General features: G+C 42.5%; 1 protein-coding gene across 2 annotated transcripts; it reads right to left on the bottom strand.

Moving 5' to 3' along the window:
- Positions 1–964: 964 nt before the first annotated feature.
- Positions 965–19,820, bottom strand: LOC121571969 (synaptic vesicle glycoprotein 2A-like). 2 transcript variants are annotated; one of them, XM_041883781.2, is made up of 13 exons: positions 19,716–19,820; positions 14,651–15,426; positions 12,831–13,011; positions 9,580–9,731; positions 9,298–9,431; positions 5,478–5,567; positions 5,092–5,199; positions 4,745–4,833; positions 3,376–3,540; positions 3,056–3,189; positions 2,703–2,906; positions 2,345–2,504; positions 965–2,183 (listed from the first exon to the last, which is right to left on the bottom strand). In XM_041883781.2, exons 2-13 carry the CDS (start codon positions 15,249–15,251, stop codon positions 2,000–2,002), a joined length of 2,202 nt encoding a protein of 733 aa, XP_041739715.1. In that variant the 5' UTR covers positions 15,252–15,426; positions 19,716–19,820; the 3' UTR covers positions 965–1,999. The 2 variants fall into 2 exon arrangements, with proteins under 2 accessions (XP_041739715.1, XP_041739714.1); XM_041883780.2 differs by lacking the exon at positions 19,716–19,820 and adding an exon at positions 18,989–19,316.
- Between the last annotated feature and the right edge of the window lie 380 nt (positions 19,821–20,200).

Raw genomic sequence — 20,200 nt, 5'->3', positions numbered from 1 at the left:
GCAATGGAGAGATCAGCTCTCTCACTGATTGTCACCACACTTGTGACACAAAGATTAAAAGGGATGGCGTGGACATGGTGACAAGTAAGCACATAATAATCAACAAAGACAAAGGAGCTTTGAGGGGAATTTTAGTTTTTTGTGTGTGGGGGGGTTAATCATTTGCACATTACTTATCACAGGGAAAATAGTGTTTTATACTACGGTGGAAAAACAAAATACAGTTTGCATTTAATTGAGCCCTTCAAATGAATCTGTGAGTGACTAGTTGCTCTATTCCCATGAGCCGTATGACTGAAGGACAATGTGCTTTGTAACAGTGTATATGGATTAATTTGTGCTTCATTAATATTGCATCGTTTGGCGACTGAACGGGCTGACTTCGGTCCTCCTACGTGTAATGTTCTGTATGCCTTCATAGACAGCAGAGGGCATGTTTGCAGGAAGCATGAGCTGTAATCCTGGACTCATTGATGTATTAATTATTCTAAAGTAACAATATTCTAGATTTTCAAAATTAAAGGATATCTCCACTGTGTTAAATAGGTTGTCATCTTATTTACTCATCTTTGTCTGGCGTTCCAGATGATAATGATGCACTTTATCAATGTAGATCAATGTACATGAATGACTGCCCCAGAGGTCTCATAGAACCAATTACAAGAACCATACAGAAGGATACATATGATGTAACTCTTTCTCCATCTCTCTCATACATACACAACATAACACTATTTAGACATATACAGTATTTTCCTGCTTGACGTAAATCTGATGCAGAAAAGCATATACAGTAACTGTTTTGTGTGCAAATCAATTAAAAACGATCCCTTCAAATTGCCATCAATAAATAAACTAAAATATTTACCAGTTATTGGTCATGTCCCCTGTAGCTCAGTTGGTAGAGCATGGCGCTTGCAACGCCAGGGTTGTGGGTTTGTTTCCCACGGGGGGCCAGTATGAAAATGTATGCACTCACTAACTGTAAGTCGCTCTGGATAAGAGCGTCGGCTAAATTACTAAAATTTCAATTTCAATTCTTACAATATACCTTCAACACACATGTACAGTCTGTTTTCTATATGATAAAATAACTAGTATCAATGCCAAGTTTGAACAAATAATCTACATCATTATTTTGAAGCAGGGATCTTGGTGCATGTCACCTGGCAAGGGAAATATTGTGTGTAATATTCTCTTTCAGAGGAAGCCAATAAGAGATTTAAATGACAATGATCCTGTCCTCTCTTCCTCACAGGATATAAGATGCAAGCAATAGGCTGATCAACCAATGGGCTTCTATAATACTGCTTTCACTCATCAAGTCCATTCAGATTACAAAGGACAAGACGCTTTGAAGTATGATTAACCACTATTATAAATCAGCCAAAGCTGAAAAACATAAATTTAATATTCAAGTATTCATTTGAGCTCTGCTTTTTCAGTAGAAAGCTAAGTTAAAGTGAAAGCTATTTTCAGGAGGAAATCTATTGGAGGGCATCTGTAACCTCAGATTATTTGAATGGCATGAGGGTCAGATATGGATGCTAGGATGAATTGAGGGTGTCTAGATGTTTGATCTCTTTTGTTGGGAAGTATCTATGATCAATTTATCCCCATTAAGCATTGTAGCTATCAAGCAGTATCTTTACATCCTTTGGCAGTGGTTTATAAACTTGTATCTTTGTTGGCAGGAATATATTCAGTCTAATCTGAAGGGTCTCTGAGAAGCAAACCCAATGTGCTATTTTATGCTGTGGTGAAGATGTCAGCTAGTCTGTGCTGGCTAAATGGGTTACATCAGCATTTTAAGTATGATGCTATCCTCATAATTTCTCAGTAATCTGGGACTGTTGTGATACTGTTGATGACAGTCTGTTTTTTGGTGTTTAATGAGCAATGTTGGATTGCTAAGGGCTGAGATTGTATGGTTGGTCGGGCCCTGGTTGCAATGTGGCCACTGCAGCTACACTCTTCTGCCTTCTGGTGGTGAATTGTGCTACTGCAGCACCTGGCCCCGTGTTTCAGGCAGCTTTAGAGCCAGGAAACTGCCGGCAGCGAGTGCGCCTGCAGCGAACAAGATGGGCACAGCCTTGGTGATGCCTACGAAGGACTGGAAGATGCTTATGCCCAGGACAGCAGCCAGCTTGCAAAGGGCATTTAAGAAGCCAAATGCAGTGGTCCTAAAGAAAAGAAAACAGTGGAAATTGGCAGGGTAACTTCTCAGAACTTAACATGAAAACTTAAATATGTTTTCAATAAATCCAATTGCATAAAATACCCCTTTATTCACTATGCAAGAAGGAGCTGTAACACTTTCAAAATGTGAGGTAGCTGAGCTTGCCTTTTATCCGATGGGTATAGTTCTACAGTCAACACATCCAGGGCATTCCAGGAAGCTATGCTGATGCCGCCAAAGAGACATAAGAGGGCGATCATTCCCGACTCGGTACTGCCGAATGACAGGAAGAAACAGCTTACACAAGATATGACACTCGATCCCGCTGTGTAGGAAAAGAGATTGAGGGGAAAAAATCAGACAAATATAAGGGCTCTTTCTGTAGTAGGCTAATCATGAAATACTGTGGTGCAGTAAGGCCTGCATGGTTCATGTATCATCAGATGTATAATCTCAAAATAAGCACATTTTCTTTGAGTGTTGTATAAAGCATTAATAACACATTAATGAAGGCCTGACATACCCAACATCCTCAGACGCCCAATTTTGTCCATCAGCAGGGCTGACACAATGTTGCCGGGTAACACAGCCAATGTGCCCAGAAAACTGACAAAGTAGATCATGTATGCGTTGTTGTCATCAGTGAAGTCCAGCAGACAGCCTTCCTTGTTGTGTAGGAAGGTGCTGTTTACCAGTTTGCTGTTGATGATTCTGTTCTGGAAGAAGTCTTTCAAGAGAAAAGAAAGCAAGAGAGTTGTCAAGAAGGGACCAAGGGTAGGATACTGCCCTGTTCAATGCTAGACATGGACTGAGCTCATAACTATTGTAAGCTCTACTCTATATTGTTTATGCTTCTTGTTTTGGGAGAGACTTTACCTGTATTGTAAAAGAGGGTTGAGACAAAGGTGCAGTTTCTGAAGAAGCTTCTGCTAGAGGTGATGTCCTCGAAGTAGCACTCCTCAAAAACTGAGTCCTCAAACACCATGGACTTCATCTTAAGGTTGATGAACCTAGCAGACAATTGAAAAGTAAGAAAGACCTTGTATTTAACGGCCCAGCTTTATTAGAGTTGACTACCAATTAGTGTCCATTGCATAGTTGTGAAATTAAGACCAGCACAATTAACCATTCCTGATTAAATACAGAATGGCATTTTGCAAATTCACAAAGTTCTGTGTAATATAATGAGGACTGACTTGTCGTTGAAGTACTGTCCTTGGCGGTGCACTTGGTTCTCCAAGGTAAAGTTAAAAGTGACATGCTCCACTCGCTCCTTGGTGAAGAACTTGGTGCGTGAGGCATATTCCTGCTTCTGAATGTATTTGATCATGTCAGGGAACCACACTGTCAGCCCATAGTAGCTGGGGGAGAAGCAAAATACAAATGTAGTTTAACCAAACTTTCACTATGTTGAAATCAGTTGAGATAAATATGAACCTCAATAACAACCTCTCCCTCAACGTGACCAAGACAAAGGAGATGATTGTGGACTACAGGAAAAAAAATAGGACTGAGCACACCCCATTCTCATCGACGGGGCTGTAGTGGAACAGGTTGAGAGCTTCAAGTTCCTTGGTGTCCACATCACCAACGAACTATCACGGTCCAAACACACCAAGACAGTCGTGAAGAGGGCACAACAAAGCCTATTCCCCCTCAGGAGACTGAAAAGATTTGGCATGGGTCCTCAGATCCTCAAAAAATTATACTGCTGCACCATCGAGAGCATCCTGACTGGTTGCATCACCGCCTGGTATGGCAACTGCTTGGTCTCCGACCGCAAGGCACTACAGAGGATATTGCGTACGGCCCAGTACATCACTGGGGCCAAGCTTCCTGCCATCCAGGACCTCTATACCAGGCGGTGTCAGAGGAAGGCCCTCAAAATTGTCAAAGACTCCAGCCACCCTAGTCATAGACTGTTCTCTCTGCTACCGCACGGCAAGCCGTACCGGAGTGCCAAGTCTAGGTCCAAAAGACTTCTTAACAGCTTCTAACCCCAAGCCATAAGACTCCTGAACAGCTAATCATGGCTACCCGGACTATTTGCACTGCCCCCCCCCACCCCCATCTTTTTACGCTGCTGCTACTCTGTTAATTATTTATGCATAGTCACTTTAACTCTACCCACATGTACATATTACTCCAACTACCTCAACTAGCCGGTGCCCCCGCACATTGACTCTGCACCGGTACCCCCCTGTATATATAGCCTCCCTACTGTTATTTTATTTCACTTCTGCTCTTTTTTTTCTCAACACTTTTTTGTTTTATTCTACTTTTTTATTAAAAATAAATGCACTGTTGGTTAAGGGCTGTAAGTAAGCATTTCACTGTAATGTCTGCACCTGTTGTATTCGGCGCATGTGGCCAATACAATTTGATTTGATTTGATTTGAACCTCAATGGCCAGTCTGTTAAGATGGCAGAAGACACCATTTTTTAAATAACCTTTTTAGATTTGATGTGACAAAACATTTCTTGAGCTTTTTGATTGATCAGAAAATAACCAGTTTGTGCACACGCCGCTGATAACAGCTATGGTCATGGCCCTGGTTCTGTTACCTGAACGACATGGTAAACCAGACAGCCATCATCATGAAGGTGGTCCTTCTGTATTCTGGATTGAAGATGGCCAAGAAGTTACTCCGCACCTATAGCAACCCACAGAAAATTACTAAGATATGCACCTAGGTTTTACTGCTGACACGGTTTAAAAACACAAAAACCCACTATAAAACCCACTTGCACTGGCTTTGGCGTTTTGGATAAAAGCGTCTGCTAAGTGGCGCACATAATCTACGCAGTCTCATGCATACAGTAAATTAACATATACTGTATAAAATATAACATATATACACATAAAATAATCATATTCTCATACCTTTATAGGGATCTTAAACGATGCTTACCTGTTGGAATAGGCTGGTCAGCTTCAATTTATAGCGTCGCAAAGTTGATATTTCTCCTCCCATGTCCACCAGCTCATCCATCTGCTTTACAGTCTTGATGGTGGTGACCTGGGAAAAATAAGACCTTCCATTTTCAACTCATTTGTATGCAGTACATGTATACATTAGATGACATCAGAAGAACTCCATTAAAAAAAATAACTAACAAAACATAGTATGCCTAGCATACGCATTAGACAAATAAGAGTCTCATCAGACCTTCCAGCCTGGGGACGAGGTTACACAAAAACAAACAGCTAAGACAGGACAATACAACTTCATAAACACTTTTTGCAGAAGAAACCTTCAATTCAAAGACTTTACATCTTTGTCTCAGAAATACTCACAGAAAACACCTTCTCTGGGTGTCCCTTTGCTCTCATGTTGGTGTCGTGAACTTGTTTCAGAATCATCCAGCCTTCGTCGTGTTTGCCGTTCTGTTGGGAAATGATTGCATACTTCATCAAAAACACTTGCAGTTTAAACACATTACGAGTATTGTGACACATTATGTCCATGTGAAGTGTCTAATGGTGTACTGTAATGTGCCTTAATATAATTTCCATGAATTTGTAATAAAACCTTATATTTTGGATTATGCTACTAGAGTAAGACAGTTGTGCTAAGCTCAAGAATCAATGTGTACAGTGAATTCGGAAAGTATTCAGACCCCTTGACTTTTTCCACATTTTGTTATGTTACAGCCTTATTCTACAATGGATTAAATAGTTTTTTCCCCTCATCAATCTACACACAAGACCCCATATTGACAAAGCAAAAACAGGTTTATAGAAATCTTTGCAAAAAACAAACATAAACCCCGGCTCTTACGCTTGTCGGACGTGGCAGGGCTTGAAAACTATTACAGACTACAAAGTGACACAAGCCTACCAGACGAGCTAAACCACTTCTATGCTCACTTCGAGGCAAGCAACACCGAAGCATGCATGAGAGCACCAGCTGTTCCGGATGACTATGTGATCACGCTCTCCATAGCCGATGTGAGTAAGACTTTTAAGCAGGTCAACATTCACAAGGCCGCGGGCCAGACGGATTACCAGGACGTGTACTCCGAGCATGTGCTGACCAACTGGCAAGTGGTAACTGGCAAGTGTCTTCACGTCTGTAATACCAACATGTTTCAAGCAGACCACCATAGTCCCCGTGACCAAGGACACTAAGATAACCTGTCTAAATGACTACCGACCCGTAGCACTGACGTCTGTAGCCATGAAGTGCTTTGAAAGGCTGGTCATGGCTCACATCAACACCATTATCCCAGAAACCCTAGACCCACTCCAATTTGCATACCGCCCCAACAGATCCACAGATGATGCAATCTTTATTGCACTCCACACTGCCCTTTCCCACCTGGACAAGAGGAACACCTACGTGAGAATGCTATTCATTGACTACAGCTCAGCGTTCAACACCATAGTGCCCTCAAAGCTCATCACTAAGCTAAGGATCCTGGGACTAAACACCTCCCTCTGCAACTGGATCCTGGACTTCCTAACGGGCTGCCCCCAGGTGGTAAGGGTAGGTAAAAACACATCTGCCACGCTGATGCTCAACACGGGGGGCCCCTCAGGGGTGCGTGCTCAGTCCCCTCCTGTACTCCCTGTTCACCCATGACTGCATGGCCAGGCACGACTCCAACACCATCATTAAGTTTGCCGATGACGCAACAGTGGTAGGCCTGATCACCAACAACGATGAGACAGCCTATAGGGAGGAGGTCAGAGACCTGGCCGTGTGGTGCCAGCATAACAACCTCTCCCTCAACGTGACCAAGACAAAGGAGATGATTGTGGACTACAGGAAAAAAAAGAGGACGCCCCCATTCTCATCGACGGGGCTGTAGTGGAACAGGTTGAGAGCTTCAAGTTCCTTGGTGTCCACATCACCAATGAACTATCATGGTCCAAACACACCAAGACAGTCGTGAAGAGGGCACGACAAAGCCTATTCCCCCTCAGGAGACTGAAAAGATTTGGCATGGGACCTCAGATCCTCAAAAGGTTCTACAGCTGCACCATCGAGAGCATCCTGACTGGTTGCATCACCGCCTGGTATGGCAACTGCTCGGCCTCCGATCGCAAGGCACTACAGAGGGTAGTGCGTACGGCCCAGTACATCACTGGGGCCAAGCTTCCTGCCATCAACAGCTTCTACCCCCAAGCCATAAGACTCCTGAACAGCTAATCATGGCTACCCGGACTACTTGCACCCCCACCCCATCTTTTTACACTGCTGCTACTCTGTTAATTATTTATGCATAGTCACTTTAACTCTACCCACATGTACATATTACGTCAACTACCTCAACTAGCCGGTGCCCCCACACATTGACTCTGCACCGGTACCCCCCTGTATATAGCCTCCCTACTGCTATTTTATTTTTGCTCTTTTTTTCTCAACACTTTTTTGTTGTTGTTATTTAAATGTTTTATTAAGAAATAAATGCATTGTTGGTTAAGGGCTGTAAGTAAGCATTTCACGGTAATGTCTACACCCGTTGTATTCGGCGCTTGTGGCAAATAATATTTGATTTGGAAATATTAAATTTACGTAAGTATTCAGACCGTTTACTCAGTACTTTGTTGAAGCACCTTAGGCCGCATTTACAGCCTCGAGTCTTCTTGGGTATGACGCTACAAGCTTGGCAGACCTGTATTTGGGGAGTTTCTCCCATTATTCTCTGCAGATCCTCTCAAGCTCTGTCAGGTTGGATGGGGAGCGTCACTGCACAGCTTTTTTCAGGTCTCTCCAGAGATGTTCGATTGGGTTCAAGTCCAGGCTCTGGTTAGGCCACTCAAGGACATTCAGAGACTTGTCCCGAAGCCACTCCTGCGTTGTCTTGGCTGTGTGCTTAGGGTCGTTGTCCTGTTGGAAGGTGAACCTTCGCCCCAGTCTGAGGTCTTGTTCGCTCTGGAGCAGGTTTTCATTAAGGATCTCTCTGTACTTTGCTCCGTTCATATTTCCCTCGATCTTGACTAGTCTCCCAGTCCCTGCCGCTGAAAAACATCCCCACAGCATGATGCTGCCACCACCATGCTTCACCGTAGGGATGGTGGCAGGTTTCCTCCAGACGTGACTCTTGGCATTCAGGCCAAAGAGTTCAATCTTGGTTTCATCAGACCAGAGAATCTTGTTTCTGAAAGTCCTTTAGGTGCCTTTTGGCAATCTCCAAGCAAGCTGTCATGTGCCTTTTACTGAGAAGTGGTTTCCTTCTGGCCACTCTACCATAAAGGCCTGATTAGTGGAGTGCTGCAGTGATGGTTGTCCTTCTGGGAGGTTCTCCCATCTCCACAGAGGAACTTTGGAGCTCTGTCAGTGTGACCATCGGGTTCTTGGTCACCTCCCTGACCAAGGCCCTTCTCCCCTGATTGCTCAGTTTGGCCGGGCGGCCAGCTCTAGGAAGAGTCTTGGTGGTTCCAAACTTCTTCCATTTAAGAATGATGGAGGCCACTGTGTTCTTGGGGACCTTCAATGCTGCAGACATTTTTTGGTACCCTTCCTCAGATCTGTGCCTCAACAAAATCCTACGGACAATTCCTTCGACCTCATGGCTTGGTTTTTGCTCTGACATGCACTGTCAACTGTGGGACCTTATATAGACAGGTGTGTGCCTTTCCAAATCATGTCCAATCAATTGAGTTTACCACAGGTGGACTCCAATCAAGATGTAGAAACGTCTCAAGGATGATCAATGGAAACAGGATGCACCTGATCTCAATTTCGAGTCTCATAGCAAAGGGTCTGAATAGTTATGTAAATAAGATTTTTTTATTTTTTTTATAAATTTGCGAAAATGTGTATAAACCTGTTATTTCTTTGCCATTATGGGGTATTGTGTGTAGATTGATGAGGAATTTTTTTTATTTAATCCATTTTAGAATAAGGCTGTAACGTAACAAAATGTGGAAAAAGACAAGGGGTCGGAATCCTTTCCAAATGCACTGTAAATCTGAAGAATCTGAAGAATTGAAAATACTAAATTAACAAAATCCCAGATTGTACCTTTAAAGGTATAATCTGCTATATTTACTGCTGTTCAATAGCCAACTCAGGTAATGATATATAAGGCTTCAAATGATTGAGGTTAGATTTGGACTTGGGTAAACTGCTTCTATATGGATTTATGAGAAAGCGACCCCTGCTTACCTCTAAGAAGAAGCGAGGGCTTTCTGGCATGGTGGTGAGAGAAGCAATAGCCGCAACAGAGGGAAATGCACACACCAGGACGAACACACGCCAGCTGTGGAACTGGTACGCTGACCCCATCTGGAAACTCCAGCCTGGGAGGCGAGGAGCAGAGAGAGAGAAATGGGATGAAGCACAAACTGTAACCCTGCGTAACCACTAGATACAACTTTGTGGTAAGACATTTCGAGTGCTTTTGGGGCCATATCCGTGATGATTGAATTCCTGCCATAGGCTACTCACCATAGTGTGGGATGATGGCCCATGCCATGGCTGAGGCATAGATGCCACCAATCATCCAGAACATGCAGAGCCAACTGAGGTGCTCCCCACGTTTCTCCTGGGCCAGAAACTCTGAGTAGTAGGAGAACACAATGGGGATGGAACCACCGATCCTGCAAGGATTTGCACAGAGACACAAACCACTGGAGGTTAAATTAAATCAAACTTGAAGAGAATATTTGGTGGTAGGAGTGCTATATAGCTTCGAGAGGGTGCTATTTGGATGAAAGGTCATTCTTAGCATTAAAGCCAAGAAAATCTAACTCTCCTAATTATAAACAGCGACTTCAGAAAGTACTCATACCCCTTGACTTATTCCACATTTTGTTGTGATACAGCCTGTGATACAGATAGGCTTTGTCGTGCCCATTTTGTCCCACTCCTCTTTGCAGATCTTCTCAAAGTCATTAAGGTTTCAAGGCTGATGTTTGGCAACTCAAACCTTCAGCTCTCTCCACAGATGTTCTATGGAATTAAGGTCTGGAGACTGGCTAGGCCACTCCAGGACCTTAATGTGCTTCTTCTTGAGCCACTCCTTTGTTGCCTTGGCCGTGTGTTTTGGGTCATTGTCATGCTGGAATACCCATCCACGACCCATTTTCAATGCCCTGGCTGAGGGAAGGTTCTCACCCAAGATTTGACGGTACATGGCCCCGTCCATCGTCCCTTTGATGCGGTGAAGTTGTCCTGTCCCCTTAGCAGAAAAACACCCCCAAAGCATAATGTTTCCACCTCCATGTTTTACGGTGGGGATGGTGTTCTTGGGGTCATAGGCAGCATTCCTCCTCCTCCAAACACGGCGAGTTGAGTTGATGCCAAAGAGCTCAATTTTGGTCTCATCTGACCACAACACTTTCACCCAGTTCTCCACTGAATCATTCAGATGTTCACTGGAAAACTTCAGACGGGCATGTATATGTGCTTTCTTGAGCAGGGGGACCTTGCGGGCGCTGCAGGATTTCAGTCCTTTACGGCGTAGTGTGTTACCAATTGTTTTCTTGGTGACTGTGGTTCCAGCTGCCTTGAGATCATTGACAAGATCCTCCTGTGTAGTTCTGGGCTGATTCCTCACCGTTCTCATGATCATTGCAACTCCACGAGGTGAGATCTTGCATGGAGCCCCAGGCTGAGGGAGATTGACAGTTCTTTTGTGTTTCTTCCATTTGCGAATAATCGCACCAACTGTTGTCACCTTCTCACCAAGCTGCTTGGCAATGGTCTTGTAGCCCATTCCAGCCTTGTGTAGGTCTACAATCTTGTCCCTGACATCCTTGGAGAGCTCTTTGGTCTTGGCCAAGGTGGAGAGTTTGGAATCTGATTGATTGATTGCTTCTGTGGACAGGTGTCTTTTATACAGGTAACAAGCTGAGATTAGGAGCACTCCCTTTAAGAGTGTGCTCTAATCTCAGCTACGTTCCTGTATAAAGACACCTGAGAGCCAGACATTTTTCTGATTGAGAGGGGGTCAAATACTTATTTCCCTCATTAAAATGCAAATCAATTTATAACATTCTTGACATACGTTTTTCTTGATTTTTTTGTTGTTATTCTGTCTCTCACTGTTCAAATAAACTTACCATTAAAATTATAGACTGATCATTTCTTTGTCAGTGGGCAAACGTACAAAATCAGCAGGGGATCAAATAATTTTTCCCCTCACTGTATACACAATGCCCCATAATGACAAAGTGAAAACATGTTTTTAGACATGTTTGCAAATTTTGAGAAAATGAAACAGAAATATCTAATTTACATAAGTATTCACACCCCTGAGTCAATACATGTTAGAATCACCTTTGGCAGCGATTATAGCTCATTCTTTCTGGGTAAATCTCTAAGAGTTTGCAAACCTGGATTATATGATATTTGCAAGTTATTCTTTTAAAAATTCTTCAAGCTCTGTCAAGTTGGTTGTTGATCATTGCTAGACATTTTCAAGTCTTGCCATAGATTTTCAAGCCGAAACTGTAACTATGCAACTCAGGAACATTCAATGTAATCTTGGTAAGCAACTCCAGTGTATAGCTGTCCTTGTGTTTTAGGTTATTGTCCTGCTGAAAGGTGAATGTGTCTCCCAGTGTTTGTAGGAAATCAGATTGAAGCAGCTTTTCCTCTAGGATTTTGCCTGTGCTTAGCTCTATTCTGTTTATTTTTATCCAAAAAAACAAGCATACCCATAACATGATGCAGCCACTACCATGCTTCAAAATATGAAGAGTGATACTCAGTGATGTGTTGTGTTGGATTTGCCCCAAACATAACACTTTGTATTCAGGACATAAAGTTCATTTCTTTGCCACATTTTTTGCAGTTTTACTTTAGCGCCATATTGCAAACAGGATGCATGTTTTTAAATATTTTTATTCTGTACAGGCTTCCTTCTTTTCACTCTGTCATTTAGGTTAGTATTGTGGAGTAGCTACAATGTTGTTGATCCATCCTCAGTTTTCTGCTATCACAGCCTTTAAACTCTGTAACTGTTTTAAAGTCACCATCGGTCTCATGGTGAAATTCCTGAGCGGTTTCCTAACTCTTCGGCAACTGAGTTAGGAAGGACACCTGTATCTTTGTAGTGACAGGGTGTATTGATACACCATCCAAAGTGTAATTAATAACTGTACCATGCTCAAAGGGATATTCAATGTCTACTTTTTTTTACCCATCTACCAATAGGTGCCCTTCTTTGCGAGGCATTGAAAAACCTCTCTGGTCTTTGTGGTTGAATCTGTGTTTGGAATTCACTGCTTGACTGAGCGACATTACAGATAATTGTATGTGTGGGGTACAGAGATGAGTTAGTCATTCAAAAATCATGCTAAACACTATTATTGCGTCCATGCAACTTATGTGACTTGTTAAGAAAATGTTTACTCCTGAATTTATTGAGGCATGCAATAACAAAGGGGTTGAATACTTATTGACTCAAGACATTTCAGCTTTTCATTTTCTATTAATTTGTTTTAAAAAATGTCTAAAAACATAATTCCACTTTGACATTATGGGCTATTGTGTGTAGGCCAGTGACACAAAATCTCAATTTAATCCATTTTAAATTCAGGCTGTAACACAACAACATTTGGAAAAAGTCAAGGGGTATGAATACTTTCTGAAGGAACTGTAACTCTATAAAAAAAGCCCTTAAGCCCACCTGCGTCTGTTTGTCACTCTGTCTCTATCTATCATTCACCATCCATCAGTTTTCAGAATCTTACCCAACACCAGAAAGTAGTCGGCAGAAGAGAAAGGTGCTGTAACCCTGAACAAAGGAGGAGAAGAAGGAGAATACGCTGTTGATGGAGAGACAGATAAGAAGGGACTGCCGTCGGCCGATCCGGTCAGCGAGCCCACCCCACACAAATGCCCCGACCATCATTCCCAGATAAACGATCAGACCTGCAGAGGATGGAGAAAGACAATGAGAGAGATACATGTTTCGGTCAGACCTGTGCATAGAGCTGCTTTATTTGTTAAACTTCGGCATAACACGTGGGTCGTTCCACCTCATAAAGCACAAGAAAGAGGATTTCGACACCCACCATCTCAGATTGCTCTTGTCACGGTTTCGGCCGAGGCTGCCTCTCTTCCTTGCTCGGGCAGGCTTCGGCGTTCGTCGTCTCCGGAATACTAGCTGCCACCGTTGCATGTTTCTATGTTCGTTTGCTTTTGTCTGATTGTTGTACACCTGTTATCGTTTAGTGTAATTAGTGTCCTATAAGTTCTCGTTGTGTTTGTCTAGTGTTGTGTGTGATTGTTTTTCACTGTCGTGCGTTTAGCTATTGATTATACAGTTTGCTCGGTTGAGCTGCTCTCCATTTCTGTTTATTGGAGTATTTTGTTGCGCGTATCTTGTGCGCCCGCTTTATTTCGCCTGCGTGCGGAGTTTCTCGCCTCTGGGCATTTGTTTTCGTGCTGTGTTTTGTTTGCAACAACTAAAGTCTTTTGGACTTACTTTGTGCGTCCTGCGCCTGATTCCACCACCACACCCACCTACAGCTACACTGACAGCTCTGAAATCGTTTCTGTTTAGAAACTGATAAGATTAGCATTCCTGCAACGTTATTTTGTTGAAATATAATTTGACCTCTGAGATGTTAAGCTAATTGAATGCACGCAAATTGGCCATTTAATTAATTTATAGGATTCATATAATATTTAATAAATATAGTAACTAACATCCGATTTGGACCAAACTTTTTTCTAACAACGAGTTAGACATGAGGAATCTAAATAAATGGTCAAAAGTTTATATTATATGAATCCTATAAATTAAAATGGCCAATTTGGGTGCAATCAATTAGCTTAATCAAACTACAGAAACGATTTCAGAACAATCTGAGATGGTGGTTGTCATGGCTTGCTGAAATGACATGGAACGACCCATGTGTGTTTTGTTTTTGTATCGTCTCTGATGTGAATTTTAAAAAATCCACCACGTTCTACGGTAAATCCCTCGCATCTTGATACTTTGTTATCAAAACTCACATACATGACTGTCTTGCAATGTAAAAAAAAAAAAAAAAAAAACTTGCATTTGTGCTTGCTGCCAATGGCATTGTGTAAACATGCAGTTAGATGTGTGTGTGGGCTGACACCGTCACACACTCACAGACACACAAACAGACAGATATACACACACACACACACACAAAGCTCAGGGGTAGTGAAAGGGGGAGGTGTGGGATGGAGGAGGCTATTTATAGATGGTTTTCCCCTTTATGTGAGAATGAACTCTCTGCGTCAGCGGAAGAGGAGGGAACGTGTCAGGAGACAGACATAGATGTGTCGGAGAGACAAGATCAAAGCAAGCTGTAGAGCATAATTTGATTGTCTATCAAAGACATAAGATGTGAATTTACAGCAGAACGACAGGGTTTCATTGAATTTGCATTGGGGCCGATAAAACCCCCCACATTTGACATTTGATCGGAGAAAAACAGTATCCAACATGCTCCAAAAAATTTAAGGGCTCACTTACCTAGCATGTAAATCAATAAAATCAATGAAAAATACACAGTTTAAGGGTCACACTTACCCAACATGCCCTTGCTTTCCTCTGACAGACACATATCCTTCTCAGCACTGGGGAGCACAAAGCCCACCACAAAGATCTCCACACCATCCGCCATGAGGGCCAGCCCCAGCACAAAGTAGAGGGTCCACTGGAACTTCCCATGGCCGCACTCCTGCAGGATGGTCTCGTACTGCTGGGCTAGCTCTTCTTGGTCCTTCCGCCGCTCCCCCTCCAACTGTGCCATGTCCCTGAACTGCTGCCCATCTCCCCCTGCTAGGCCGTCAGCAGCCTTGCCCGAATCAGTGCGAGGAATGCCCTGGTACTCGCCCTCGTAGATCTCGTCGTCTTCGTCGTGGCCCTCTGTGGAGTCGCTGTGGCCACCTTCATCGTCATTGGCTGCCTGGCTGTCGCCCCGGTAGTAGCCACCGTCCTGCCCCCCAGGCACTCCAGGGTAGTCATCGTCGTCGTCTTCCTCAAAGCGGGCATAGGAGCGTTTGCTGTACTCGTCGGTCATCTTGTCCACACCGCGGCCCACTTTCTTGGCCGCCTGGCGCTTGACCTCTTTGGCAATGTCTTTGGCACCCTTTATAAAGGCTGTCTTGTTCTGGTAGCCGTCCTCCATTATTGAAGGGTCGAGGAATCTCAAAGGCAGGGGTTTATCACCTGAAAAGTAGGTTGGAGCTAAGGAATCTCTGGGGAGTGTTTATGTCGTGTAGTGTTCCAGTTTACCCTCAACAGGGTGGTGGAGAGTTGAGCTTGATTGTATCACAGGGCCCGCTCTGTGATGGACAGCTCCTCTACAGAGGGAAAGCGCAAACACATTGTTAGTCACATGGACCATACTTCAGAATCAGGGTTGGAGTCAATATAATTGTAAACAAATACTGTAGTTTCAAAACATGTTTGAAACCATAATTGTGATCTAATGGAGTCCTTGCATCCATAGCTCCATCCCTCAGCTCTTTATCAAAACAAGTGGCGGGGTAGCAATTTGTTGTTGTTTTTTTATCCCAGATTGCCCCTTCAAGTAGCATTCCATCTCTATAATGCTAAATAAATGAGTGAGCACAGTGCCCGTTCCTGTTGCTAGGGGGAGCGTATTTCTAAGCAGTTGCCAAGGAGCATCTTATCTCAATTTTCACTCTCTAAACTGATTAGTAATAGCTTACTGTTCTCCTGTTGACATTTTGTTTCTGGTGTCCATCTGATAACAACTCAACACCAGGGAAACTATAGCAGGGACAAACTGAGAAGGGTAGCAGCTATTCCTTGTGGACTGTGGATTCATGGATAAGTCAAAAACAATATTTTTCCAAACGTATGGAAAGGGCATTTGAAATAATAGAAAGTAAGAGTATACATCCAAGTGTGCATTATTGCAATGCACAAATAATGTTGCTTTTGACTTATACTGCTTTATTTGAAAATTGCCTCTCTCACATGTTAAGATGCAGGCGTGTATAGGCACCACAACACATCACATTATCTAACATTTGTAAGCCATATACTATATGCAATGAGAGCTAGTTTCCTGTTCCCCAAAAACCTGACTACAGCAAAGTCAGATTTTAAATGGTTGCCACCATTAGAGAAGGTGGGAATATTTTGATACAATCAACATCACCGATAACAATATTGTTTGGGAGCATTTTATCTACAGTACGTCTGCCTATCAAAGCGGTAAACCTACAATGGTCTCTTTCTGTAAATGTGAAACAAATAAATATAGCATTTATTAGTATAGCATTGGATTTTGTAAGACAATGATGAAGAGATGTGTTGATACAAGAATCTACATTTTTTACAGAATCAAATGGGTGGGTCAAAATGTAACTGAGCTTCAAATTCAAAGTTTCGAACTGACTGCCCAGGGGGATGGGCTGTATGTCCTTGTGATTTGATCTTTCTGCTTTTTACAATTAATTATTATCTCAATCTATGGAAGTGGCCACATTTTCCTTGACAGCAAAATACCAAAAGCCCATTGTACAAGGCTGACACCCAGTAACTATATGTATTTTGTTGAAACAGCTGCCCACTTAATCTTTGACAAGGACTAGAGATAAGCTCTAATGCTCTTCTTTACCTAGAATGCCATATTGGGGTGTTTAAAGCGGTGACTGCTTTAACTGGCAAATGAGGATTATTAATCCTTTCATGTCATGTGTTGGGATTATATGAAGGGAAAACAATAGCACAGGAGTGAGAGGATTAACTTTTTGCATCGAGACTGTGTTCAGAGAATCAGATTGATTTCAAAGCTTTGGGAGGTTCGAGACTGTGATCAGATGGGAGGGGAGAGAAACAGAGAGTGATACTGAGGGGAAGGAAGAAAGCAAAGGAAGTGAGACAGGACACAATACAATCCACAGACAGAATGGAAGAGAGAAATTGAGAAAAAAGGAGATAGAAATTGAGAGAGAGAGAGTGAGAGCGAGAGTGAAAGTGAGAGCAAGAGCATTCTTCAGGGGATTCCTTCCTGACAACAGGGTGGCAGACAAAATGATTAAAGGGCCACTGGGTGACCCATTAGACTAAGAGGTGCCTGCCAAAAGCAGCAAGAGTGAGGATGAAACTGGGTACAGCAATGACAACACATTCATCTATTTAGAAAAACTGTCGTTGTAAATACACACACCAGATATGCTATATTTTAGTCAGTAACGTCCACACGGTTACACATGTGGGGTCAGAGATGGGGACAAGACTCACTTTAATACATGTTGGTCCTAAAATGCAAACCCCGCTCTCCTGGCGTCCCAGTACTTTACTCTAGCGATTCCCTCACGCCATAGAACACTCTTAATTGCTGCACTGGGCTCCCGAGTGGCGCAGTGGTCTAAGGCACTGCATCTCAGTGCTTGAGGCATCATTTCAGACCCCCTGGTTCGATTCCAGGCTGTATCACAACCGGCCGTGATTGGGAGTCCCATAGGGCGGCGCACAATTGGCCCAGCGTCGTCTGGGTTTGGCCGGTGTAGGCCGTCATTGTAAATAAGAATTTGTTCTTAACTGACTTGCCTAGTTAAATAAAGGTATAAAATATGTGACAAATTCAAGGGGGTAGCCCCGACCAGGACCTGAACCAGAGGCCCTGTGACTGTCAGTCCAACAGTCCAATGTCCCCTTGACGAGTTCAATGGGTAGCCTGGGTGAGTCTTATTTAGTTATTGCTTGCTTTTCCAAAGTCTACCAACCTTGCCAGCAGGCATACCAGCTAAGATAGTTAGACAAGCTAGCTACTCTAACTTGATATATTGCCTGCAATGGCTTCTTGGCAGCTAGTTATGAGAGATTGGGAACCTATCTGGGCTAGATAAAGCCAACTTCATAAAATTGGTAAGTGGCTAGTAGTATTACAGCGAAAAAAATTTAAATAAAAAATAATTTATTTTTTACAAACCTGAGGGGGCACGTGTCACTGGGCAAGCTGTGACCATGTTCTCCAAAAAATCTAAATCTGCAGACACTATATCTATGCTAATTGGTGTGTGCAGGCATGTTTATTTTAATGGTTAAGGAAATATGTATTTGTTAAGGGAAATAGTAAACCCGTTGAGCATCAGCAACAAATGGCGCCTGTCTGAGACAAGGTCGTTATAGATAAAGCATGCACGTCTTGCCAAAAGTAGGGCGGCTTTCATTCGACCTCAAGATGATGGTCACACATGTCCGTTTATTATGTCAGAAATGGTCTGCCAATAACATGCATTACGGACGGTTGGCATTCAGTCGACATGGAATCACCCCTTACCATCCCTCTCGCCAACACAATCACGATGAATCGCCTATGTGAAGGACAATGGCAAAATTATAACAAATGTCTCCATTCACGCGCGATACGACTGCGAAATTAGGATAGTATGCTAGCAATATAATTTATTTCGGAGTAGCCAATAATTCAATATTTAATGCAGTACAACAAAAACAGTATTTTATAACTGAACTAAAGCAATTAGCTCAATTGTTTAATTATCTAAATTCAATATTCAACATATTTTCGGTCAAATAAAGGATTTAAAACCAAACGCAGTTCCAATCTCTTCATTTGAAGATATATGGAATTGTCGTGACTGCGTTTTTACGCAGGGTTGAGGGATGACTTGTATCTAATGTTAGATAGGATACTGTCACGTTAAATAGTCTATAAGAAATATCCACAATATGAGTCTGCATCGAAGCATAAATACATTTCAATAAAACACGAATGACTTTCACTTCCTAAATCGTGGCCCGTGTGCAATATCTTTTGGGAGGCACGCACATCCAGATTAATCTAACAACGGGGTAGGCCTATGTAGGCTAATTATAACTAATTAGCTGAGTTTCATTTTAGTAAAGGTAACAGCATCATCTCACCGTAATTATGGATATGGCTTTCACTATATCCCCAGCTTGAATTTTGTCCACAGGATGACAGTGCGTTGATGCTGCTGCTGCTCAAACGTGGATAGGCTCCCTGTAACCCCAACCGACTGAAGAGGAAGCGTGATGCGAGAACCAAGAAATACCACCTCAGTGGGTACCAAACGTAGCATCGTGGATCCCCTCCCCCCCATCTAACCTTTCTGGTCCTCGTCATAAATAGACCATTCACGCACCGTGCCACGGTCTATTTTATTGGCTATATAGTGGTTATCAAGTGAACCATTTCTCTTAACCTGTATTTCAAGCAATTTGCAAGTATTAACATCTATTTTGTTTTCGCATTAGATGTTGCCCACCACACCCTCTCATCATCATCACACACACCCCAACACTATTCGAATAATGCGTAGGCCTACATGTGAAAGCAAGCAACCATGACGTGTACACTATTAATATTCCTAACATGATGGTATGTTTGTTTGAAATCGACTAATGTATCCTATGCTTTAGCTGTATTAGGCCTACATACCCTAAATGAAAATGATATTTACCACGCATGCAAACATGTATAGCCTATACTAGGAATTCCCTTCCTTTCAGTGATAGCCTACACTTAAGTTACCAATATTTGTTTTACTCTGCTCCAATTCAATGTTCGCATCGAACAGCTTCAATATAATGAGTTGTAAAAACAAATAATCGTTGGAACATGACTCACTGTAGACCTTAAACAGGCATTCATAAGAGGTCTCTCAAACAATGTCTTCCATGTAACTGGACACGTCTTCCTGAGCTGAATATCAAAGTGCCACCCACATATTTCTCTATCTCCAACACAACTGCCCGTTTCAACGCCAAACACTGGCCTATCCCACATAATGACATCACAGGACAAGATGCTGAGGAAACCAGTAAGCTTAATTGAATACCCATGGTTTGCCCGCCCAGCTCAGTTAGGCAGAAAATATGTTATTCTTCCGCTATGAAAATTGCTAACTCTTATTTTTAAGGGGGGTTTAATTTACCAATCTAATATAGGGTTTTAAGCCTATTTTGTTTGTAGTCGTTAACCGCTCATTAAAATAACTGCTTAATAATTAAAATGTAAATATCATAGGTCAGAATGAGTACAATAAGTCTCATTCATAATGTAAGTGAACATTATCCACCTAAAAAACAGAGAAACACTATTTTCACACCATT

This window comes from Coregonus clupeaformis, chromosome 8, assembly GCF_020615455.1.
Source record: "Coregonus clupeaformis isolate EN_2021a chromosome 8, ASM2061545v1, whole genome shotgun sequence".
In the NCBI taxonomy this organism is placed as follows: Eukaryota; Metazoa; Chordata; class Actinopteri; order Salmoniformes; family Salmonidae; genus Coregonus; species Coregonus clupeaformis.
Note: the sequence above shows the minus strand (reverse complement) of the source record. Positions and strands in the feature narration are given on the sequence as shown.

What these genes read in the sequence shown, in the direction of transcription:
- LOC121571969 (XM_041883781.2), bottom strand. Translation starts at nt 15,251, where the DNA reads ATGGAGGACGGCTACCAGAACAAGACAGCCTTTATAAAGGGTGCCAAA. An exon ending in TGACCAGCCTATTCCAACAG is followed by an intron (nt 4,834 to 5,091) that starts GTAAGCATCGTT and finishes GGGTTGCTATAG; the next exon opens with GTGCGGAGTAACTTCTTGGC. An exon ending in AACCCTCTTTTACAATACAG is followed by an intron (nt 2,907 to 3,055) that starts GTAAAGTCTCTC and finishes TTCTCTTGAAAG; the next exon opens with ACTTCTTCCAGAACAGAATC.